We start from the raw sequence: 26,691 nt of genomic DNA on the forward strand, positions 1-26,691 counted from the left end.
CCTCCTGCTGAATACCACCTACCGCCCTCCCTCAGCTGATGAATCAGTCCTCCTCCATGTTGAGCACCACTTGGAGGAAGCACTGAGGGTAGCAAGGACACAAAATGTACTCTGGGTGGGGGACTACAATGTCCATCACCAAGAGTGGCTCGGTAGCACCGCTACTGACCGAGCTGGCCGAGTCCTGAAGGACATAGCTGCCAGACTGGGCCTGCGGCAGGTGGTGAGCGAACCAACACGAGGGAAAAACTGACTTGACCTCGTCCTCACCAATCTACCTGTCGCAAATGCATCTGTCCATGACAGTATTGGTAGGAGCGACCACCGCACAGTCCTCGTGGAGATGAAGTCCCGTCTTCGCACTGAGGGCACTATCACCGTGCTAAATGGGATAGATTCAGAACGGATCCAGCAGCTCAAAACTGGGCATCCATGAAGGACTGTGGGCCATCAGCGGCAGCAGAATTATATTCCAGCACAATCTGTAACCTCATGGCCCGGCATATTCCTCACTCTACCATTACCAACAAGCCAGGGGATCAACCCTGGTTCAATGAGGAGTGTAGAAGAGCATGCCAGGAGCAGCACCAGGCGTACCTAAAAATGAGGTGCCAACCTGGTGAAGCTACAACTCAGGACTACATGCATGCTAAACAGCGGAAGCAGCATGCTATAGACAGAGCTAAGCGATTCCACAACCAACGGATCAGATCAAAGCTCTGCAGTCCTGCCACATCCAGTCGTGAATGGTGGTGGACAAATTAAACAACTAACGGGAGGAGGAGGCTCTGCAAACATCCCCATCCTCAATGATGGCGGAGTCCAGCACGTGAGTGCAAAAGACAAGGCTGAAGCATTTGCAACCATCTTCAGCCAGAAGTGCCGAGTGGATGATCCATCTCAGCCTCCTCCCGATATCCCCACCATCACGGAAGCCAGTCTTCGGCCAATTCGATTCACTCCACGTGATATCAAGAAACGGCTGAGTGCACTGGATACAGCAAAGGCTATGGGCCCCGACAACATCACAGCTGTAGTGCTGAAGACTTGTGCTCCAGAACGAGCTGCGCCTCTAGCCAAGCTGTTCCAGTACAGCTGCAACACTGGCATCTACCCAACAATGTGGAAAATTGCCCAGGTATGTCCTGTCCACAAAAAGCAGGACAAATCCAATCCGGCCAATTACCGCCCCATCAGTCTACTCTCAATCATCAGCAAAGTGATGGAAGGTGTCGTCGACAGTGCTATCAAGCAGCACTTACTCACCAATAACCTGCTCACCGATGCTCAGTTTGGGTTCCGCCAGGACCACTCGGCTCCAGACCTCATTACAGCGTTGGTCCAAACATGGACAAAAGAGCTGAATTCCAGAGGTGAGGTGAGAGTGACTGCCCTTGACATCAAGGCAGCATTTGACCGAGTGTGGCACCAAGGAGCCCTAGTAAAATTGAAGTCAATGGGAATCGGGGAAAACTCTCCAGCGGCTGGAGTCATACCTACCACAAAGGAAGATGGTAGTGGTTGTTGGAGGCCAATCATCTCAGCCCCAGGACATTGCTGCAGGAGTTCCTCAGGGCAGTGTCCTAGGCCCAACCATCTTCAGCTGCTTCATCAATGACCTTCCCTCCATCATAAGGTCAGAAATGGGGATGTTCGCTGATGATTGCACAGTGTTCAGTTCCATTCGCAACCCCTCAAATAATGAAGCAGTCCGAGCCCGCATGCAGCAAGACCTGGACAACATCCAGGCTTGGGCTGATAAGTGGCAAGTAACATTCGCGCCAGATAAGTGCCAGGCAGTGACCATCTCCAACAAGAGAGTCTAACCACCTCCCCTTGACATTCAACGGCATTACCATCGCCGAATCCCCCACCATCAACATCCTGGGGGTCACCATTGACCAGAAACTTAACTGGACCAGCCATATAAATACTGTGGCTACAAGAGCAGGTCAGAGGCTGGGCATTCTGCAGCGAGTGACTCACCTCCTGACTCCCCAAAGCCTTTCCACCATCTACAAGGCACAAGTCAGGAGTGTGATGGAATACTCTCCACTTGCCTGGATGAGTGCAGCTCCAACAACACTCAAGAAGCTCGACACCATCGAGGACAAAGCAGCCCGCTTGATTGGCACCCCATCCACCACCCTAAACATTCACTCCCTTCACCACCGACGCACTGTGGCTGCAGTGTGTACCATCCACAGGATGCACTGCAGCAACTCGCCAAGGCTTCTTCGACAGCACCTCCCAAACCCGCGACCTCTACCACCTAGAAGGACAAGAGCAGCAGGTACATTGGAACAACACCACCTGCACGTTCCCCTCCAAGTCACACACCATCCCGACTTGGAAATATATCGCCGTTCCTTCATCGTTGCTGGGTCAAAATCCTGGAACTCCCTTCCTAACAGCACTGTGGGAGAACCGTCACCACACGGACTGCAGCGGTTCAAGAAGGCGGCTCACCACCACCTTCTCAAGGGCAATTAGGGATGGGCAATAAATGCTGGCCTCGCCAGCGACGCCCACATCCCGTGAATGAATTTAAAAAAAAGGGAATGTGGCAAATTGGATCCAAAATTGGCAGGAAGCAAAGGGTAATGGTCGATGGGTGTTTTTGTGACTGGAAGGCTGTTTCCAGTGGGGTTCCGCAGGGTTCAGTACTAGGACCCTTGCTTTTTGTGCTATATATTAATGATTTGGACTTAAATGTAGAGGGCATGATTAAGAAGTTTGCAGATGATACAAAAATAGGCCGTGTGGTTGAGGAGGAAAGCTGTAGATTGCAGGAAGATATCAATGGACTGGTCAGATGGGCAGAAAAGTGGCAAATGGAATTCAATCCGAAGAAGTGTGAGGTAATGTATTTGGGGAGAGCAAACAAGGCAAGGGAATACACAATAAATGGGAGGATACTAAGATGTGTAGAGGAAGTGAGGGACCTTGGAGTGTATGTCCACAGATCTCTGAAGGTAGCAGGACAGGTAGATAAGGTGGTTAAGAAGGCATATGGGATACTTTCCTTTATTAGCTGAGGCATAGAATATAAGAGCAGGGAGGTTATGCTGGAACTGTATAAAACACTAGTTAGGCCACAGCTTGAGTACTGCGTACAGTTCTGGTCACCACATTACAGGAAAGATGTAATTGCACTCGAGAGGGTACAGAGGAGATTTACGAGGATGTTGCCAGGACTGGAGAGTTTTAGCTATGAGGAAAGATTGGATAGGCTGGGGTTATTTTCTTTGGAACAGAGGAGGCTGAGGGGAGATTTAATTGAAGTGTATAAAATTATGAGGGGCCGAGATAGAGTGGATAGGAAGGACCTATTTCCCTTAGCGGAGGGGTCAATAACCAGGGGGCATAGATTTAAAGTGATTCGTAGAAGGATTAGAGCGGAAATGAGGAAAAATCTTTTCACCCAGAGTGTGGTGGGGGTCTGGAACTCACTGCCTGAGAGGGTGGTAGAGGCAGAAACCCTCATCACATTTAAAAAATACCTGGATGTGCACCTGAAGAGCCATGACCTGCAGGGCTACAGACCAAATGTGGGAAAGTGGGATTGGGCTGGGTGGCGCATTTCTCAGCCAGCACGGACACAATGGGCCGAATGGCCTCCTTCTGTGTCGTAAATTTTCTATGATTCTATGATTCTATTGTACACACAAACACGTTTGGTACCTCACGCATGACCAATTTACTTCAGTCATCCCCAACCTGTCTCAACTCTCCAGGCCTCTCCAACCCAACCATTCCTGCTTCTCCAGGCCTTCCAAAACTGACCGGTCCCAACTCTCCAGGCCACACTTACACCACCTGACTCTCCAAACCTCCCAGACACAACGTGTCCTGATTCTCCAAACCTCCCCGACACAGCCTGTCCTGACTCTCCAAACCTCCCCGACACAGTCTCTCCTGACTCTCCAAACCTCCCCGACACAACCTGTCCTGACTCTCCAAACCTCCCCGACACAGTCTCTCCTGACTCTCCAAACCTCCCCGACACAGTCTCTCCTGACTCTCCAAACCTCCCCGACACAGCCTGTCCTGATTCTCCAAACCTCCCCGACACAGTCTGTCCTGACTCTCCAAACCTCCCCGACACAGCCTGTCCTGATTCTCCAAACCTCCCAGACACAACCTGTCCTGATTCTCCAAACCTCCCCGACACAACCTGTCCTGATTCTCCAAACCTCCCCGACACAGCCTGTCCTGACTCTCCAAACCTCCCCGACACAGTCTCTCCTGATTCTCCAAACCTCCCCGACACAGTCTCTCCTGATTCTCCAAACCTCCCCGACACAGCCTGTCCTGATTCTCCAAACCTCCCCGACACAGTCTGTCCTGATTCTCCAAACCTCCCCGACACAGCCTGTCCTGATTCTCCAAACCTCCCCGACACAGCCTGTCCTGACTCTCCAAACCTCCCCGACACAGCCTGTCCTGACTCTCCAAACCTCCCCGACACAGTCTCTCCTGATTCTCCAAACCTCCCCGACACAGTCTCTCCTGATTCTCCAAACCTCCCCGACACAGCCTGTCCTGACTCTCCAAACCTCCCCGACACAGCCTGTCCTGACTCTCCAAACCTCCCCGACACAGTCTCTCCTGATTCTCCAAACCTCCCCGACACAGCCTGTCCTGATTCTCCAAACCTCCCCGACACAGCCTGTCCTGATTCTCCAAACCTCCCCGACACAGCCTGTCCTGATTCTCCAAACCTCCCCGACACAGCCTGTCCTGATTCTCCAAACCTCCCAGACACAACCTGTCCTGACTCTCCAAACCTCCCCGACACAGCCTGTCCTGATTCTCCAAACCTCCCCGACACAGCCTGTCCTGATTCTCCAAACCTCCCCGACACAGTCTCTCCTGACTCTCCAAACCTCCCCGACACAGTCTGTCCTGACTCTCCAAACCTCCCCGACACAGTCTGTCCTGATTCTCCAAACCTCCCCGACACAGTCTGTCCTGACTCTCCAAACCTCCCCGACACAGTCTCTCCTGACTCTCCAAACCTCCCCGACACAGTCTGTCCTGACTCTCCAAACCTCCCCGACACAGCCTGTCCTGACTCTCCAAACCTCCCCGACACAGTCTCTCCTGACTCTCCAAACCTCCCCGACACAGTCTCTCCTGACTCTCCAAACCTCCCCGACACAACCTGTCCTGACTCTCCAAACCTCCCCGACACAGTCTCTCCTGACTCTCCAAACCTCCCCGACACAACCTGTCCTGATTCTCCAAACCTCCCAGACACAGCCTGTCCTGATTCTCCAAACCTCCCCGACACAGTCTCTCCTGATTCTCCAAACCTCCCCGACACAGTCTCTCCTGACTCTCCAAACCTCCCCGACACAACCTGTCCTGATTCTCCAAACCTCCCCGACACAGTCTCTCCTGACTCTCCAAACCTCCCCGACACAGTCTCTCCTGATTCTCCAAACCTCCCCGACACAGTCTCTCCTGATTCTCCAAACCTCCCCGACACAGTCTCTCCTGACTCTCCAAACCTCCCCGACACAGCCTGTCCTGACTCTCCAAACCTCCCAGACACAGTCTGTCCTGATTCTCCAAACCTCCCCGACACAGCCTGTCCTGATTCTCCAAACCTCCCCGACACAACCTGTCCTGATTCTCCAAACCTCCCAGACATAGTCTCTCCTGACTCTCCAAACCTCCCCAACACAGTCTGTCCTGATTCTCCAAACCTCCCCGACACAACCTGTCCTGATTCTCCAAACCTCCCCGACACAACCTGTCCTGATTCTCCAAACCTCCCCGACACAGCCTGTCCTGATTCTCCAAACCTCCCCGACACAGTCTCTCCTGATTCTCCAAACCTCCCCGACACAGCCTGTCCTGATTCTCCAAACCTCCCCGACACAGCCTGTCCTGATTCTCCAAACCTCCCCGACACAGTCTGTCCTGACTCTCCAAACCTCCCCGACACAGCCTGTCCTGACTCTCCAAACCTCCCCGACACAGCCTGTCCTGATTCTCCAAACCTCCCCGACACAGTCTCTCCTGATTCTCCAAACCTCCCCGACACAGTCTGTCCTGATTCTCCAAACCTCCCCGACACAGCCTGTCCTGACTCTCCAAACCTCCCCGACACAGCCTGTCCTGACTCTCCAAACCTCCCCGACACAGCCTGTCCTGATTCTCCAAACCTCCCCGACACAGTCTGTCCTGATTCTCCAAACCTCCCCGACACAACCTGTCCTGATTCTCCAAACCTCCCAGACATAGTCTCTCCTGACTCTCCAAACCTCCCCGACACAGCCTGTCCTGATTCTCCAAACCTCCCCGACACAGCCTGTCCTGATTCTCCAAACCTCCCCGACACAGTCTGTCCTGATTCTCCAAACCTCCCAGACATAGTCTCTCCTGACTCTCCAAACCTCCCCGACACAACCTGTCCTGATTCTCCAAACCTCCCCGACACAACCTGTCCTGATTCTCCAAACCTCCCCGACACAGTCTCTCCTGACTCTCCAAACCTCCCCGACATAGTCTCTCCTGACTCTCCAAACCTCCCCGACACAGCCTGTCCTGATTCTCCAAACCTCCCCGACACAGCCTGTCCTGATTCTCCAAACCTCCCCGACACAGTCTCTCCTGACTCTCCAAACCTCCCCGACACAGCCTGTCCTGACTCTCCAAACCTCCCCGACACAACCTGTCCTGATTCTCCAAACCTCCCCGACACAGTCTGTCCTGATTCTCCAAACCTCCCAGACACAGTCTCTCCTGACTCTCCAAACCTCCCCGACACAACCTGTCCTGACTCTCCAAACCTCCCCGACACAACCTGTCCTGATTCTCCAAACCTCCCCGACACAGTCTCTCCTGACTCTCCAAACCTCCCCGACATAGTCTCTCCTGACTCTCCAAACCTCCCCGACACAGTCTGTCCTGATTCTCCAAACCTCCCAGACACAGTCTCTCCTGACTCTCCAAACCTCCCAGACACAGTCTCTCCTGATTCTCCAAACCTCCCAGACACAGTCTCTCCTGATTCTCCAAACCTCCCCGACACAACCTGTCCTGATTCTCCAAACCTCCCCGACACAGTCTGTCCTGATTCTCCAAACCTCCCCGACACAGTCTGTCCTGATTCTCCAAACCTCCCAGACATAGTCTCTCCTGACTCTCCAAACCTCCCCGACACAACCTGTCCTGATTCTCCAAACCTCCCCGACACAGTCTCTCCTGACTCTCCAAACCTCCCCGACACAACCTGTCCTGATTCTCCAAACCTCCCCGACACAGTCTCTCCTGACTCTCCAAACCTCCCCGACACAGTCTCTCCTGACTCTCCAAACCTCCCCGACATAGTCTCTCCTGACTCTCCAAACCTCCCCGACACAGCCTGTCCTGATTCTCCAAACCTCCCCGACACAGCCTGTCCTGACTCTCCAAACCTCCCCGACACAGCCTGTCCTGACTCTCCAAACCTCCCCGACACAGCCTGTCCTGATTCTCCAAACCTCCCCGACACAGTCTGTCCTGATTCTCCAAACCTCCCCGACACAACCTGTCCTGATTCTCCAAACCTCCCCGACACAGCCTGTCCTAATTCTCCAAACCTCCCCGACACAGCCTGTCCTGATTCTCCAAACCTCCCCGACACAGCCTGTCCTGATTCTCCAAACCTCCCCGACACAGCCTGTCCTGACTCTCCAAACCTCCCCGACACAGCCTGTCCTGATTCTCCAAACCTCCCCTGACCCAAATCCCCTGGCTTCTTGAATGACATGCCTTAGACGGCCTGCTCTATGTGAGAGTTACTGTGTTATATATTGTATTTCTGAATTTCAATTCTCAGTCAATATCTGGGCGTACCATGTAACATAGCCTGTGTTACATTATAATGCAAAAAAGCAGCTCAATTTGTTAAATTCAATAAAAGCCTTTAAAAATGTGTTACAAGTACCCGCCAACAAAGCAAATATGGAACCAGCGTACGATTAATTAATGACGAATAATGATTTTACCTGCACAAATTTGAAATTATCACTCTTATTGGCTAAGATTTCCAATTGGAGTTTCTTCTCTCTCAGCTTGGTGCACCTCTGCTCCAGTTGGGCCCTGATGCTGTCAGCCTGGTTCAGTGCTGCTCGCTCCTCCCTCTCAATTAACCCAATCACCACTTTCAGGGCCTCCTCAATGGCGTCAGTCATCGCAGAGAACTTGTTGGTGATTTCTGATTCCACTTTCTGTGAGGATCTCTGAGGTGAGGTAAGAAAGAGTTTTAAAGCCCCCCCTGGACCTGTCCAGTACCACCCAGCGCCCGTTCACAGCTCCTGGTGCCAAGCTTCATGGTACTTTCCGAATTCTCGGCGTTCCTGCCGGTTTAGCGGGCAAACGATTCACGGGGGAGGGAGAGGGCAAGGAATGAACAAAAGAGGCACACACCTTAAAAAAGTTGTGTCACGCAACTAGATGGAGATTTCATATTAATCAAAGTACAGCAGCTGCCTTCAGGCAGAGTAGAGTAGAAAGCAATGAAGTGAACATAGATTTGTCTTGCCTGGAGTTATGAACTCTCCCGGATTATCCTGGGGGCTCCAGGAATTAGAGATTAACCTCCTGCTGAGAGCAACCCAGGGAGAAAATTCATAAGGGCATTAAAAAAACAATTGTATGTATTTTTTCATTTTCTTTGAACACTTTTGTTTATTAGTTATAAAAATATTGGAGATTGGGGGGAAAAAAGGTCTGTTTAACTGGGCGGGCGGTTGGAGGCCGGAGGTCATTGTGATGATACCTCCAGGAATACATCCGACCAGAGTTGGCAACCCGCGTTCTTTCACCACAGCCAATGTTGGGCCTCCTTTGTTATCATTGTTCCATCAACACAAAAGGACACACACCCAGGAACGCAAACAACTGTTCCCCCTGATCCTTTCTACACTTGTCTTATTCCAATTAATTCCCAACGAGGTCTCATGTTGACGTGGTGTGCTCAAGATCAAATGCTTCTTCAAGCAGCCACTCTACAGAACACAGTGGTTCGACTTCCCACTCTCGCTCACTCCCATTCAGTGCAATTTGGAAAACAACTCCCCCAAAAACTGAGGTAATTGGCAGTGAGAAGGGAAGTCAGGTGAATAGGAGTAATGGAATGGGGAGATACGTTACAAGAGAAGCCACTGAATTGGACAGTATAAATGGACTCTAAAAAATCAATGTGTATCTGGAGGGAGAAAGGATGATGTGGGAAGGTGGGGGTTGACCTAGGAAAAAGGAATTCTTAAGTCCAACTGCCTTGTCCTGTTTCTAGGAACATAGGAACGGGAGTCGGCCATTCAGCCCCCCGAGCCTGCTACGCCATTCAATTAGATCACGGCTGATCTGTATCTCAACTCCATTTACCCACCTTAGCTCCACACCATTACCTAACAAATAAATTCTTAGGGTAGGTTTTCCTTCCTGGGCTCCTGTTGGGTGCCTGACAGACAGAGCACACCTGAAAGGAGGCAGGTGCCCATGATTGTCCTCTCCTGGGCCACTTGCATGGCCTGAGCTTGCTCCTACCCGCAGCTGGGGAGAAAAGTGGAGCACGGCTGTAGGCCTGGAACCAGAAGGCCCGAGGCCTTGACGTCAGCCGGGAGGGGGGTGAGAGATCTTAAAACTTGCTTCACCTACGGGGACCATCCTGCTCCATGGCGGGGTGGTCTCGGGGACCGGCCCTCATGCCAGGTATCTTGAGGATCCCCTTACCCTGGGGGACACAGCAGTCATAAGTAACACAGAAACATTAGGAACATAAGAACAGGAGTAGGCCATTCAGCCCCTCAAGCCTGTTCCAGCATTCAATTAGATCACGGCTGATCTGTATCTTAACTCCATTTACCCGTCTTTGCTCCATATCCCTCGATACCCTTACCCAACAAAAATCTATCGATCCCAATCTTGAAAGCTCCAATTGACCCTCAGCATCCACAGCCTTTTGGGGGAGAGAATTCCAGATTTCCACTCCCCTTTGTGTGCAAACGTGCTTCCTGATTTTGCTTCTAAATGGCCTACTCCTGTTCCAATGGATTGCAACATAACCGACCAAGATTTTACACCCATTAAAAAAAAGCCGGAAAATCGCAGGCTGCGGTCTGCACAATCTCCCGATAGGCGGTCACACCGGGGAACTCAACTGGCATATCTTCAATCCCGAACCGGGATTGGGAAGAGGGAACAATCCCTGATTGCCTCATCACCTAGGAGGCCACTAACAGACTCACCGTGATCGAGTCGACGTTTTGCTGAAGTTTCCCAATCTCAAGCAAGGTCTTCTGTAACTGCTTCTCCATCTCAAAGTCCGTTAGACGAAGTTCTTTCTGGGAAATGAGTGAAGAAGTGTCATCAAGGAAAGCATGGAATGGGAGTAAACCTCACAGTTTCACTGATAGTCACAGGAGAGAGCAGAGGGACGGGACCAGGACCATAACTCTGATCACTGTTCCGTGGATTATATTTCAATAACTTTCTCCATGCAGCGGAAATACATCAAAGTTATATTCATAATACGGAAATTATAAACCATTCATTGAGAAGATTCTTTGATGAAGTATCAGAGAGGGTCGATGAGGGTAGTGCAGTAGATGTTGTATATATGGACTTTCACAAGGCCTTTGATAAAGTACCACATAACAGACTTACTCAGAAAATAAAGGGATTAAAGGGATGGTGGTAACTTGGGTACGTAATTGGCTAAGGGACAGGAGGCCGAGAGTAGTGGTGAATGGATGTTTTTTTGACTGGAGAGAAGTATGCAGTGAGGTCCAACAGGGATCAGTGTTAGGACCATTGCTTTTCTTGTTATATATAAATAACCTGGACTTGAGTACAGGGAGTACGATTTTGAAGTTTGCGGATGATACAAAATTTGGCAACATAATAAATAGTGACGAGGATAGTGTTCAGACTTCAGGAGGACATAGACAGACTGGTGAAATGGGCAGACACATGGCAGATGCAATTTAATATGGATAAGTGTGAAATGATGCACTTTGGGAGGAAAAACATGGAGAGGCAGTATAATCTAAATGGTGCTATTTAGGGGGAGCAGAGGGACCTGGGGGTGCGTATTCACAAATCTTTTGAAGGTGGCAGGGCAAGTTGATAAGGTGGTTAAGAAAGCATATGGGATTCTTGGTTTTGTAAATAGGGGCATTGAATACAAAAACAAGGAAGTCATGCTAAACCTTTACAAATCACTGGTTAGGCCTCAGCTGGAGTATTGTGTACAATTCTGGGCACCACAGTTTAGGAAGGATGTTAAGGCCTTGGAGAGGGCTCCAAGGAGGTTTACCAGGATGATATCAGGGATGAGGGACTTCAGTTATGTGGAGAGACTGGAGAAGCTGGGATTTTTCTTCTTAGAGCAGAGAAGGTTAAGGGGAGACCAATAAGAGGTATTCAAAATAATGAGGGATTTTGACAGAGCAAATAGGGTGAAACTGTTTCCTCTGGCAAGTTGTTCGGTAACCAGAGGTCCTAGATTTAAAATAATTGGCAAAAATCTAGAGGGGAAATGAGGAGAATTTTCATTCACACAGAAGGTTGTTAAGATCTGGTACACACTAACTGAAAGGGTGGTGGAAGCAGATTCCATAGGAACTTTCAAAAGACAATTGGACATGAATTTGAAGAGGACTAATTTATAGGGTTATGGGGAAAAAGCTGGGGTGTGGGACTAAATTGGACAGCTCTTTCAAAGAGCCGGCACAGGCACGATGGGCCAAATAGCCTCCTTCTATGCAGTAACATGCTATGGTTCAAGAATTTCATGTTCCACACATACCCAGGAATTATTATCAAAATATTTAATATTTATTTAGTATTTAATGCACACCAATCTGCACACTCTCCTGTGAATATAACTGGATGTGACACATTACAGTCTGTGTGTTATACTGGATGTGACACACTGCAGTCTGTGTGTTATACTGGGTGTGACACACTGCAGTCTGAGTGTTATACTGGGTGTGACACACTGCAGTCTGAGTGTTATACTGGATGTGACACACTGCAATCTCTGTGTTACACTGGATGTGACACACTGCAGTCACTGTGTTATACTGGATGTGACACACTGCAGTCTGTGTGTTATACTGGGTGTGACACACTGCAGTCTGAGTGTTATACTGGGTGTGACACACTGCAGTCTGAGTGTTATACTGGATGTGACACACTGCAGTCTGTGTGTTATACTGGGTGTGACACACTGCAGTCTGTGTGTTATACTGGGTGTGACACACTGCAGTCTGTGTGTTATACTGGGTGTGACACACTGCAGTCTCAGTGTTATACTGGGTGTGACACACTGCAGTAATTGTGTTATACTGGATGTGACACACTGCAATCTCTGTGTTATACTGGATGTGACACACTGCAGTCTCTGTGTTATACTGGATGTGACACACTGCAGTCCCTGGCTTATACAAAATGAGACACATTGCAATCTGTGCATTATACTGAATGTGATACACCACAGTCCCTGTGTTATACTGAATTTGACACACTGCGGGCTCTCTGTATTATGCTGAATGTGACACATTGCAGTCTCTGTGTTATACTGAATAGGATACACTTCAGTCTCGCTGTGTTATACTGGGTGTGACACACTGCAGTCTATGTGTTATACTGGATGTGACACACTGCAGGCTGTGTGTTATACTGGATGTGACACACTGCAGGCTGTGTGTTATACTGGATGTGACACACTGCAGTCTGTGTGTTATACTGGATGTGACACACTGCAGGCTGTGTGTTATCCTGGATGTGACACACTGCAGTCTATGTGTTATACTGGATGTGACACACTGCAGTCTGTGTGTTATACTGGATGTGACACACTGCAGTCTGTGTGTTACACTGGATGTGACACACTGCAGTCTCCCTGTTTACACTGGATGTGACACACTGCAGTCTGTGTGTTACACTGGATGTGACACACTGCAGTCTCTGTGTTATTTTGAATGTGTCACACTGTGTCTGCAGTCGCTCTGTGTTATTTTTTTAAATTCATTCATGGGATGTGGGCGTCGCTGGCGAGGCCGGCATTTATTACCCATCCCTAATTGACCTTGAGAAGGTGGTGGTGAGCCGCCTTCTTGAACCGTTGCAGTCCGTGTGGTGAAGGTTCTCCCACAGTGCTGGTAAGTAAGGTTTTCCAGGATTTTGACCCAGCGACGATGAAGGAACGGCGATATATTTCCAAGTCAGTATGGTGTGTGACTTAGAGGGGAACGTGCAGGTGGTGTTGTTCCCATGTGTCTGCTGCCCTTGTCCTTCTAGGTGGTAGAGGTCGCGGGTTTGGGAGGTGCTGTCAAAGAAGCCTTGGCGAGTTGCTGCAGTGCATCCTGTAGATGGTACACACTGCAGCCACAGTGCGCCGGTGGTGAAGGGAGTGAATGTTTAGGATGGTGGATGGGGTACCAATCAAGCGGGCTGCTTTGTCCTGGATGGTGTCGAGCTTCTTGAGTGTTGTTGGAGCTGCACTCATCCAGGCAAGTGGAGAGTATTCCATCACACTCCTGACTTGTGCCTTGGAGATGGTGGAAAGGCTGTGGGGAATCAGGAGGTGAGTCACTCGCTGCAGAATACCCAGCCTCTGACCTGCCCTCGTAGCCACAGTATTTGTGTGGCTGGTCCAGTTAAGTTTCTGGTCAATGGTGACCCCGAGGATGTTGATGGTGGAGAATTCGGCGATGGTAATGCCGTTGAATGTCAAGGGGTGGTGGTTAGACTCTCTCTTGTTGGAGATGGTCCCTGGCACTTATCTGGTGCGAATGTTACTTGCCACTTATGAGCCCAAGCCTGGATGTTGTCCAGGTCTTGCTGCCTGCGGGCACGGACTGCTTCATTATCTGAGGGGTTGCGAATGGAACTGAACACTGTGCAATCATCAGCGAACATCCCCATTTCTGACCTTATGATGGAGGGAAGGTCATTGATGAAGCAGCTGCAGATGGTTGGGCCTAGGACACTGCCCTGAGGAACTCCTGCAGCAATGTCCTGGGGCTGAGATGATTGGCCTCCAACAACCAATACCATCTTCCTTTGTGCTCGGTATGACTTCAGCCACTGGAGAGTTTTCCCCCTGATTCCCATTGACTTCAATTTTACTGGGGCTCCTTGGTGCCACACTCGGTCAAATGCTGCCTTGATGTCAAGGGCAGTCACTCTCACCTCACCTCTGGAATTCAGCTCTTTTGTCCATGTTTGGACCAAGGCTGTAATGAGGTCTGGAGCCGAGTGGTCCTGGCGGAACCCAAACTGAGCATCGGTGAGCAGGTTATTGGTGAGTAAGTGCCACTTGATAGCACTGTCGACAACACCTTCCATCACTTTGCTGATGACTGAGAGTAGACTGATGGGGCGGTAATTGGCCGGATTGGATTTGTCCTGCTTTTTGTGGACAGGACATACCTGGGCAATTTTCCACATTGTTGGGTAGATGCCAGTGTTGTAGCTGTACTGGAACAGCTTGGCTAGAGGCGCAGCTAGTTCTGGAGCACAAGTCTTCAGCACTACAGCCGGGATGTTGTCGGGGCCCATAGCCTTTGCTGTATCCAGTGCACTCAGCCGTTTCTTGATATCACATGGAGTGAATCGAATTGGCTGAAGACTGGCTTCTGTGATGGTGGGGATATCGGGAGGAGGCTGAGATGGATTATCCACTCGGCACTTCTGGCTGAAGATGGTTGCAAACGCTTCAGCCTTGTCTTTTGCACTCAAGTGCTGGACTCCGCCATCATTGAGGATGGGGATGTTCACAGAGGCTCCTCCTCCCGTTAGTTGTTTAATTGTCCACCACCATTCACGACTGGATGTGGCAGGACTGCAGAGCTTTGATCTGATCCGTTGGTTGTGGAATCACTTAGCTCTGTCTCTCGCATGCGTGTAGTCCTGTGTTGTAGCTTCACCAGGTTGGCACCTCATTTTTAGGTATGCCTGGTGCTGCTCCTGGCATGCTCTTCTACACTCCTCATTGCACCAGGGTTGATCCCCTGCCTTGTTGGTAATGGTAGAGTGAGGAATATGCCGGGCCATGAGGTTACAGATTGTGCTGGAATACAATTCTACTGCTGCTGATGGCCCACAGCGCCTCATAGATGCACAGTTTTGAGTTGCTAGATCTGTTCTGAATCTACCGTATTTAGCACGGTGGTAGTGCCACACAACACATTGGATGGTGTCCTCAGTGCAAAGACAGGACTTCGTCTCCACAAGGACTGTGCAGTGGTCACTCCTACCAATACTGTCATGGACAGATGCATCTGTGACAGGTAGATTGGTGAGGACGAGGTCAAGTAGGTTTTTCCCTCGTGTTGGTTCGCTCACCATCTGCTGCAGGCCCAGTCTGGCTGCTATGAGCTTCAGGACTCGGCCAGATCGGTCAGTAGTGGTGCTACCGAGCCACTCTTGGTGATATACAGAATGTCACACACTGCAGTCAGGGTGTTATACTGGGTGTGACACACTGCAATCTGTGTGTTATACTGGGTGTGACAAACTGCAGTCTGAGAGTTATACTGGGTGTGACACACTGCAGTCTGAGTCTTATACTGGGTGTGACACATTGCAGTCTGAGTGTTATACTGGGTGTGACACACTGCAGTCTGAGTGTTATACTGGATGTGACACACTGCAGTCTGTGTGTTATACTGGGTGTGACACGTTGCAGTCTGAGTGTTATACTGGGTGTGACAAATTGCAGTCTGCGTGTTATACTGGGTGTGACACACTGCAGTCTGAGTGTTATACTGGGTGTGACACATTGCAGTCTGTGTGTTATACTGCATGTGACACACTGCAGTCTGTGTGTTATACTGGATGTGACACACTGCAGTCTGTGTGTTATACTGGATGTGACACACTGTAGTCTGAGTGTTATACTGGATGTGACACACTGCAGTCTGAGTGTTATACTGGGTGTGACACACTGCAGTCTGAGTGTTATACTGGGTGTGACACACTGCAGTCTGAGTGTTATACTGGGTGTGACACACTGCAGTCTGAGTGTTATACTGGATGTGACACACTGCAGTCTGAGTGTTATACTGGGTGTGACACATTGCAGTCTGAGTGTTATACTGGGTGTGACACACTGCAGTCTGAGTGTTATACTGGGTGTGACACACTGCAGTCTGAGTGTTATACTGGATGTGACACACTGCAGTCTGAGTGTTATACTGGGTGTGACACACTGCAGTCTGAGTGTTATACTGGGTGTGACACACTGCAGTCTGAGTGTTATACTGGATGTGACACACTGCAGTCTGAGTGTTATACTGGGTGTGACACACTGCAGTCTGAGTGTTATACTGGGTGTGACACATTGCAGTCTGTGTTATACTGGGTGTGACACATTTCAGTCTGTGTTTTCTGAATTTGACACACTGCAGTCTGTGTGTTATACTGGATGTGACACACTGCAGTCTGTGTGTTATACTGGATGTGACACACTGCAGTCTGTGTGTTATACTGGATGTGACACACTGCAGTCTGAGTGTTATACTGGGTGTGACACACTGCAGTCTGAGTGTTATACTGGGTGTGACACACTGCAGTCTGAGTGTTATACTGGGTGTGACACACTGCAGTCTGAGTGTTATACTGGGTGTGACACACTGCAGTCTGTGTGTTATACTGGATGTGACACACTGCAGTCTGTGTGTTATACTGGATGTGACACACTGCAGTCTGTGTGTTATACTGCATGTGACACACTGCAGTCTGTGTGTTATACTGGATGTGACACACTGCAGTCTGTGTGTTATACTGGATGTGACACACTGCAGTCTGAGTGTTATACTGGATGTGACACACTGCAGTCTGAGTGTTATACTGGATGTGACACACTGCAGTCTGAGTGTTATACTGGGTGTGACACACTGCAGTCTGAGTGTTATACTGGGTGTGACACACTGCAGTCTGAGTGTTATACTGGGTGTAACACACTGCAGTCTGAGTGTTATACTGGATGTGACACACTGCAGTCTGAGTGTTATACTGGGTGTGACACACTGCAGTCCGAGTGTTATACTGGGTGTGACACACTGCAGTCTGAGTGTTATACTGGGTGTGACACATTGCAGTCTGTGTTTTCTGAATGTGACGCACTGCAGTCTGAGTGTTATACTGGGTGTGACACATTGCAGTCTGTGTTTTCTGAATGTGACACACTGCAGTCTGAGTGTTATACTGGGTGTGACACACTGCAGTCTGAGTGTTATACTGGATGTGACACACTGCAGTCTGAGTGTTATACTGGGTGTGACACACTGCAGTCTGAGTGTTATACTGGGTGTGACACACTGCAGTCTGAGTGCTATACTGGGTGTGACACATTGCAGTCTGTGTTATACTGGGTGTGACACATTTCAGTCTGTGTTTTCTGAATGTGACACACTGCAGTCTGAGTGTTATACTGGGTGTAACACACTGCAGTCTGAGTGTTATACTGGGTGTGACACATTTCAGTCTGTGTTTTCTGAATGTGACGCACTGCAGTCTGAGTGTTATACTGGATGTGACACACTGCAGTCTGAGTGTTATACTGGGTGTAACACACTGCAGTCTGAGTGTTATACTGGGTGTGACACACTGCAGTCTGAGTGTTATACTGGGTGTGACACACTGCAGTCTGAGTGTTATACTGGGTGTGATACACTGCAGTCTGAGTGTTATACTGGGTGTGACACACTGCAGTCTGAGTGTTTTACTGGGTGTGACACACTGCAGTCTGTGTTTTACTGGGTGTGACACACTGCAGTCTGTGTTTTACTGGGTGTGACACACTGCAGTCTGTGTTTTACTGGGTGTGACACACTGCAGTCTGTGTTTTACTGGATGTGACACACTGCAGTCTGAGTGTTATACTGGATGTGGAGAAAGCTGATCAATATCTTCGCACAAGTCAAATGATATGTCAGCATTTACCTTTCTACTCTGCACCTCTTCCTCCAGCGTGACCGCCTCGTGCTTACGATGCTCACTGGTCGTACATACGCAGCAAATGAACGTCTTGTCAGTCCTGCAGAACAGCTCTAGGTGTTTCCGGTGCATCTTGCACTTGCGTTCCTTGATATCCTGGACAGGATCGGTCAGGGGGTGGTCCTGGAACGCTGCGTTCTCCCGGTGTGGCTTGAGGTGGATCTCGCAGTAAGAAGCCAGGCAGACCAGGCACGACTTGGCTGCTTTCAACTTGGCGTCGGTGCAGAAATCGCAGGGGACATCACTCGGTCCGGCCAGGGGCCTGAGGCCCAGCTTAGCCCCCGATTTAAGGAAGTCCTCCACTATGTCGCACACGATGGTGTTCCTGTGGAGCGTGGGCCTGGGGATGAAGCTCTCCCTGCACTGAGGGCAGCTGTAGGCCCCAACATTGAACTGCTGGTCCCAGAATCTCCCGATGCAGTCCAGGCAGAAATTGTGCCCGCAGGGAATCGTGGCGGGATTTCTGAACACCTCTAAACAGATGGCGCAGATCAGTTTCTCCTCAGAGACCCGCAGGTTTGAGGACGCCATGTCGAGCTGCCAGTTTTACCCTCAGCTTGCAGCTGAAACCAGAAGTTGTCTTGAACTTCCGGGAGCTTGGCAGCACTGGAAGGATTTATTGCTCGGTTCCTGGATTTCCGAAAAATCGGGAGTGGGAGGGCAAATGAGGAAACAAAAATCAAGTTTGGTGAGACTTAATTTTACGCGTTAATCTGTTTTGTTAACCCGAAAACACGACATTAAAAGGCACTTAAAACAACAATAAGAATTATTTTGACTCCCAGTCGAATTGTTGGTGAAGGAAGATATTGACGAGTCACGTCCTTAAATGTAGATCCAGATGAAGGTATATGGTCAGATGCACGATAGACCAGGACACAGGCCTAGAAATTCGATGCCCGCGCCACACACACGGGCATGCAAGGGGCGGGCACGCTGCCACGCCTGGTCACATGGTCCCAGGCACCACCTTCCATCCAGGCTGGGACCCCATTCATACCGGTGACCCGCACTGTTCATCGCCTGTTCAAGGGGGCAGGGGGCGGGAAATCAGGACTCTCTGATGCCGCTTAAAGGCAGCCAGCCCCTCTTAAAGGGGAGGTGCTCTCTGGCTGCAGACAACGGGGAAACTTTCCAGATTGAAAAAAAATAGAGAGAGAGAGAATAAAGAACTTGCATTTCTGTAGCACGTTTCACGACCTCAGGTCACCCCAAATCTTCACAAACATTGAACAACTTTTTTGAGATGTAGTCACTGTTATAATGCAGGAAAATGTGGCAGACAATTTGCGCACAGCGAGATCCCACAACAGCAATGTTATAATGACCAGATAATCTGTTTTTGTGATATTAGAGATATTAAGGCAGGTGACCAAAGGAGGTAGGTTTTAAAGACCGCCTTAAGGGAGGAGAGAGAGGCAGAGAGGTTTATGGAGGGAAGCTTAAAGACTCGGCAGCTAAAGGCACGGCCACTAATGGTGGAGCAATGAAAATCGGGAATGTGCAGGAGGCCAGAATTGGAGGAGCGCAGAGATTGCGGAGGGTTGTAGGGCTGGAAGAGGTTACAGAGATAGGGAGGGGCGAGGCCATGGAGGGAGTTGAACACATGGATGAGAATTTTAAAATCGAGGCGTTCACGGGCAGGGAGCCATTGTAGGCCAAAGAGCACAGGGGTGATGGGTGAACAGGACTTGGTGCGAGTTAGGATACAGGCAGCAGAGTTTTGGATGAACAACAGTCCAATGATTGTGCACTTTTCTGCTATGATGAATTGCTGCCTGATTTGGAGTCAAGATAACAGGAGACTGAAGCCGTGGTTTGAAAGATCGATTTCTTACTGCTTTAAAACTCAAATTCTGGGCATTGCTGCAGCTTCATGTAATTCCCATTTGGGGATGCTGTGATCATTCCTCAGTATCGTACATTAATCAAAATCCGTGGTGGACAGTGCCACCTGCAGTAGGAATTGGGCATTACCGGTGGGGTGCGACTGATGAACGAAGGGATTCCTTAAACTACGTCGACCCAGGGGTTGAAAATGCATTTCAATTCTTTCGGGCGAGGTTTTGTCAAAGTGTGCGTTCATTATTTTCAGCCCCTTTTTTTAAAACACGAGTGGTTCTCTTGCAACACTGCGAGTAACTCCAGTGGTTATAGCCCTACAACCCTCCGCTATCTCGGCATTCCTCCAATTCTGGCTTCTTGTGCACTCCCCGCTGCCCAGCTGTCTAGACCCTAAGCTCTGGAATTCCCTCCCTAAACCTCTCCACCTCTCTCTCCTCCTTTAAGACGCTCCTTAAAACCCATCACTTAGACCAAGCTTTTGGTCACCTGTCCTAATGTCTCCTTCGGTTTGGTGTCAAATTTAGTCAGATTACGCTCCTGTGAAGCCCCTTGGGAAGTTTTACGACACTAAAGGCGCCTTATAAATGCAAGATTTTACTGTAGTTGTTATGTTACTGAACTAATAGTCCAGAAAACATAAGATCAAATCCCATTGTAGCAGTTTGAGAATTTGAATTTGGTTCAAAACAATTTGGAAATAAAAAGCTGGTGTCAGTAAAAGTGACCATGAAGCCTCTGGTTCACTCATGTCCTTGAGGGAAGGAAACCTGCCGTCCTTACCCGGTCTGGCCTATATGTGACTCCAGTCCTGGACCAACATGGTTGATTCTTAATTGCCCTCTGAAGTAGTAGCGCCACCTCCTCAGGACAACAGGGGATGGGCAGTAAATGACGGCCATGCCAGCGATTCCCAAATCCCGAGAATGAATAAAAAATAACTGCGCACTGTTTTATAAGGACACTAGTGTCACGTCATGTAATTAATAATGTAGATGACAGCTGCTGGGATGGCAGTCTCTCCTTTTAAGGTTATAGGCCAGGAATTTTCTGCTTCTGTGCTTCCGAACCCTCCATTTCCCGTAATTAAAACGGACGCACGAAAAATCACCGGCCGGGAGCGCAGAAGTGGGAAGTCCCGGCCCCCGAAATCTCAATGTTGTCAAGTAAACCGAGCCTCAGGTCAATCAGAGTTTAATTGTTTGGTGAAGGGACTGTGCAGATTAAGAAAAAAGCTTGTAATTTTCGGGCTCCAGATCAGAAACATTAATTGCTTCACACTCTTGCTCAGAAGCCTGTTTGGTACCTCAAAAAAATTTGACAACCAAGCCCTGATTTTAACTCGGGGCAAGTGGTGATGGTGCGAGGTCAGCGGGGTCAAGCTTCAGGCCATTTTAGCTCCCGGGCCTCATTTAAATAAAGCAGGCCCGACTCCCGCCTGAACCCGGCGTCAACGGCCTGAGGCCTGGTCCAGGCAGGAGGGGGCGAGTGCGGCGGGAGGCCCGGCAACGTAAGCAGAGGTGGGGGAGGGGGTTCCAAGCGAATGCAGGAAGCCCAGGGCGGGGGAGGCCGAAGGATTTTTTCCTGTGGGGCCCGGAGGAGCAGTCCTGATCCACCTGGGCCACAAGGAGACCTTTAAAACAAATAACATGAACTTTTGCTTTTCGGCCCTCTTTTGGGCCCTGGGATTCCTTGGTGCGACCGACACCCGTCACCGCCTCCGGTTAAAATGTGGTCGGGGTCTGAATGATGTCATCGCACCCCGACCATTGATACTCGAGAAGGCCCTCGTCTGCCTGGAACGAGGACCTCACACGCTGCCCGAAATGCCCCTGTTAAACTGGGGGTGTGCAGAGTGGGACCGGTGAGTGCCAGGCTGCTGAGATTTTAACCTTCGTTCTCATCGGGCGGGGAGGTGGGGGTGGGGGGGTTAAAATCTGAGCTCTAGATTGTGACGGACAAAGCACATACTCGAGGTAACTCTTCACATCTCTCAGTTTAGAACAATTAATCCATAATTTATAATATTTCATTAAATCTACCATTGCAGTTGAAATGAAAAGTTCTACTAGAGGCCTTAATTGATTATATTTTATTTTGGGGGAAGAGATTGAGCCTCTGAATAGTGAGGGGGAGGGGTCAGAGATTGGTCAAATGGACAGTTGACATCAAGGAGAATGTAATTCAATGGCCATTTACCCCTTGCTGGGCACAGTTCAATGGTCATTTACCCCTTGCTGGGCACAGTTCAATGGCCATTTACCCCTTGCTGGGCACAGTTCAATGGCCATTTACCCCTTGCTGGGCACAGTTCAATGGCCATTTACCCCTTGCTGGACACAGTTCAATGGCCATTTACCCCATGCTGGGCACAGTTCAATGGTCATTTACTCCATGCTGGGCACAGTTCAATGGCCATTTACTCCATGCTGGGCACAGTTCAATGGCCATTTACTCCTTGCTGGGCACAGTTCAATGGCCATTTACCCCTTGCTGGGCACAGTTCAATGGCCATTTACCCCTTGCTGGGCACAGTTCAATGGCCATTTACCCCTTGCTGGGCACAGTTCAATGGCCATTTACTCCTTGCTGGGCACAGTTCAATGGCCATTTACCCCATGCTGGGCACAGTTCAATGGCCATTTACCCCTTGCTGGGCACAGTTCAATGGCCATTTACCCCTTGCTGAGCACAGTTCAATGGCCATTTACTTCTTGCTGGGCACAGTTCAATGGCCATTCACCCCTTGCTGGGCACAGTTCAATGGCCATTTACCCCTTGCTGGGCACAGTTCAATGGCCATTTACCCCTTGCTGGGCACAGTTCAATGGCCATTTACTTCTTGCTGGGCACAATTCAATGGCCATTCACCCCTTGCTGGGCACAGTTCAATGGCCATTTACTCCATGCTGGGCACAGTTCAATGGCCATTTACTCCATGCTGGGCACAGTTCAATGGCCATTTACCCCTTGCTGGGCACAGTTCAATGGCCATTTACCCCTTGCTGGGCACAGTTCAATGGCCATTTACCCCTTGCTGGGCACAGTTCAATGGCCATTTACCCCTTGCTGGGCACAGTTCAATGGCCATTTACTCCTTGCTGGGCACAGTTCAATGGCCATTTACCCCTTGCTGGGCACAGTTCAATGGCCATTTACCCCTTGCTGGGCACAGTTCAATGGCCATTTACTTCTTGCTGGGCACAGTTCAATGGCCATTCACCCCTTGCTGGGCACAGTTCAATGGCCATTTACCCCTTGCTGGGCACAGTTCAATGGCCATTTACTTCTTGCTGGGCACAGTTCAATGGCCATTCACCCCTTGCTGGGCACAGTTCAATGGCCATTTACTTCTTGCTGGGCACAGTTCAATGGCCATTCACCCCTTGCTGGGCACAGTTCAATGGCCATTCACCCCTTGCTGGGCACAGTTCAATGGCCATTTACTTCTTGCTGGGCACAGTTCAATGGCCATCCACCCCTTGCTGGGCACAGTTCAATGGCCATTTACCCCTTGCTGGGCACAGTTCAATGGCCATTTACTTCTTGCTGGGCACAGTTCAATGGCCATTCACCCCTTGCTGGGCACAGTTCAATGGCCATTTACTTCTTGCTGGGCACAGTTCAATGGCCATTCACCCCTTGCTGGGCACAGTTCAATGGCCATTCACCCCTTGCTGGGCACAGTTCAATGGCCATTTACTTCTTGCTGGGCACAGTTCAATGGCCATCCACCCCTTGCTGGGCACAGTTCAATGGCCATTTACCCCTTGCTGGGCACAGTTCAATGGCCATTTACTTCTTGCTGGGCACAGTTCAATGGCCATTCACCCCTTGCTGGGCACAGTTCAATGGCCATTTACTTCTTGCTGGGCACAGTTCAATGGCCATTCACCCCTTGCTGGGCACAGTTCAATGGCCATTTACCCCTTGCTGGGCACAGTTCAATGGCCATTTACCCTTGCTGGGCACAGTTCAATGGCCATTTACCCTTGCTGGGCACAGTTCAATGGCCATTTACCCCTTGCTGGGCACAGTTCAATGGCCATTTACCCCTTGCTGGGCACAGTTCAATGGCCATTTACCCCTTGCTGGGCACAGTTCAATGGCCATTTACCCCTTGCGGTGCGCAATTCCACCCACTCTGGTATTTCATCAAATGATCACTTTTCACGCGTGAGTCTCTCAGAGTCTTGGCAGCTATTTAACCTCCAGGCATCACAGCGAGTCCACTCCTGATCTGATCCTAACCTCATTCTGTGTCCACACATGACCTCTTCCAGCCAGAGTTGCTGGATAGTTATGAGAAGCAGGAACTCTGACTGAATTTCCATCCTTAACACAGGGGCTCTGAACACAACTGTGGCAGGTGACCCCAGCTGGGATCATCTAACTCAGCACAGACCAGGAATCAAACCAGGGACTTGAGAGGATAAACCAACCGACCCATCAAGGGGCTTTTCTTGTTGGGGCAGCCGTGGCTCCGTGGGTCGCACGCCTCACCTCCTGAGTCAATAAGGGTGGTGGGTTTAAGTCCCATGCCAGAGATTAGAGCACAAAATCCAGGCTGACACTCCAGTGCAGTTCTGAGGGGGTGCTGCACTGTCAGAGGTGCTGTCTTTCGGGTGAGATATTAAACCGTGGTCCCGTCTCCCCTGTCGGATGGATGCAAAATGATCCCATGGCACTCATTTGAAGAAAAGCAGTGGCATTCTCCCTGGTGTCCTGGTCAACATTTATCCCTCAACCAACATCACTAAAACCAATTATCTGGTCATTATCACATTGCTGTTTATGGGATCTTGCTATGCACAAATTGGCTGCTGTGTTTCCCACATTACAACAGTGACTGCACTTTAAAAGTAATTGGCTGTAAAGCACTTTGCAATGTCCTGAGCTTGTGAAAGGTGCTATATAAATGCAAGTCTTTCTTTCTTTCCCTTTGTACCTCTAACAACAGTGGTCCATACCCCCAGTGGCAGAGTTTGCAATCTCGGCCATGCTGCTGTGAGAAGCGGAGAGCCAAGCTCAGTAACTTCCTGCGAGGGGGGAGCATCAGGAGGAGACCCATCCTCAGGCTGCTGTCATCCATGGAACTATCTGAGGGTTTCAAGATTATGAAGGGAAGTGACAAAGTCGGTCCAAGCAAACTGTTACTGTGTCGAAAAGCTCAGATCCCAGGGAACTGAAGCTGAAATTAGAAAATTGAGGCTGGATTTTCCTCTGCGATCCCATCCAAATTCAAGATGAAAGGCTGATATCACGCACAGTATTGGAGGCAGATATCAAGTATCAGAGGCAGATATCGAAATCAATATCAAAGTCTGATATCGGTTACATTTTTTGAGGCGCATATCAGATACAGTATCGGAGGCTTATATTGGAATCAATATCATATTCTGACAGTGGATATGGTATCAGAGGCTGATATCGCATGCAGTATCAGAGGCTGATATCACATGCAGTATCAGAGGCAGATATCACATGCAGTATCAGAGGCTGATATCACATGCAGTATCAGAGGCAGATAGCGGATACAGTATCGGAGGCCGATAGCGGATACAGTATCGGAGGCCCATAGCGGATACAGTATCGGAGGCCGATAGCGGATACAGTATCGGAGGCCGATAGCGGATACAGTATCGGAGGCCGATAGCGGATACAGTATCGGAGGCCGATAGCGGATTCAGTATCGGAGGCCGATAGCGGATACAGTATCGGAGGCCGATAGCGGATACAGTATCGGAGGCCGAAAGTGGATAGAGTATCGGAGGCCAATAGCGGATAAAGTATTAGAGGCCGATAATGAATACAGTCTCGGTGGCCATTAGCGGATACTGTGTTAGAGGCAGATAGCAGATACAGTATCGGAGGCTGATAGGGGATACAATGGGCCCGATTTTACCAGGGGTGCGGGTTCTGGGCGGGTTGAAAACGCGCCCAGTGAAATTAGTGGGTTTCCTGCGCGATCGCAGCAGGCAACACACTAATTGGATCCACTTACCTGCTCCTCCGGGTTCCCCACTGCTGATCTGCACGTCGGGCGGGCTGCTCATGCGCAGTAAGATCTGTCAGCTGGAGGCGCTCTATTTAAAGGGGCAGTCCTCCACTGACTGATGCTGCCACAAACAGCAAAAATTACAGCATGGAGCAGCCCAGGGGGAAGGCTGCTCCCAGTTTAATGATGCTTCACTCCAGGTATCATTGGATGGGGTGAGGAGGAGGGAGAGGACAGAGATCGTCCCTCCGGCGGGCGGGAGGAAGCGGCCTGCCTCTGCCACCAAGAAGGCCTGGCTCGAGGTGGCAGAGGAGGTCACCAGTGCAACCAACATATCGCGCACCTGCATACAGTGCAGGAGGCGCTCCAATGACCTCAGTAGGTCAGCCAAAGTGAGTACACTTACTCATTCCCCTACACTCCGTCTGCCACATCACCGCCCCCACCCCACATCTCCTTCAGCACTGCCAACACAACTCTGTCACATCACCCCTCACACCCACTCAAACCTCATCCTCATCTTACCTGCACCTACTCACCTCACCAGTACTCATCCCGCCACTACCACTCAACCCAATCCTCATACAATCTCATGGCTCTATCCCATATTCACCCTCTCATGCATCTCTCTCACGGCCAGACTCACTCAACCTGCCACTACCTGTGCTGCAGCCACAGTGCATGCATCACATATGTGCAGTAGGCAGCGTAAGGCAAACGTGTCGTGAGCATGAAAGGGTGTTTGAGGGTTTGTCATGGTTCTTACTTCTATTGAATTAAAGAACAACTCACATCACACATTATATTGGCACCACTACTGCCATGTCTTTGCGAATCCTGTC

At 49.9% G+C, this 26,691-nt stretch overlaps 1 protein-coding gene across 1 annotated transcript in view; it reads right to left on the reverse strand.

The window, feature by feature from the left end:
- Nucleotides 1-18,723, reverse strand: part of LOC137341264 (tripartite motif-containing protein 16-like) — a 41,187-nt gene extending 22,464 nt beyond the window's left edge. Inside the window, exons 1-3 of the mRNA XM_068004366.1 lie at nt 17,956-18,723; nt 10,248-10,343; nt 8,004-8,237 (exon numbers count right to left, since the gene is read on the reverse strand). Of these exons, the coding sequence (XP_067860467.1) occupies nt 8,004-8,237; nt 10,248-10,343; nt 17,956-18,540 (915 nt within the window). The 5' untranslated portion in view covers nt 18,541-18,723. The remainder of the gene's footprint in view (nt 1-8,003; nt 8,238-10,247; nt 10,344-17,955) is intronic.
- Between the last annotated feature and the right edge of the window lie 7,968 nt (nt 18,724-26,691).

The sequence above is a fragment of the Heptranchias perlo genome, chromosome 23 (assembly GCF_035084215.1).
Source record: "Heptranchias perlo isolate sHepPer1 chromosome 23, sHepPer1.hap1, whole genome shotgun sequence".
Lineage (NCBI taxonomy): Eukaryota > Metazoa > Chordata > Chondrichthyes > Hexanchiformes > Hexanchidae > Heptranchias > Heptranchias perlo.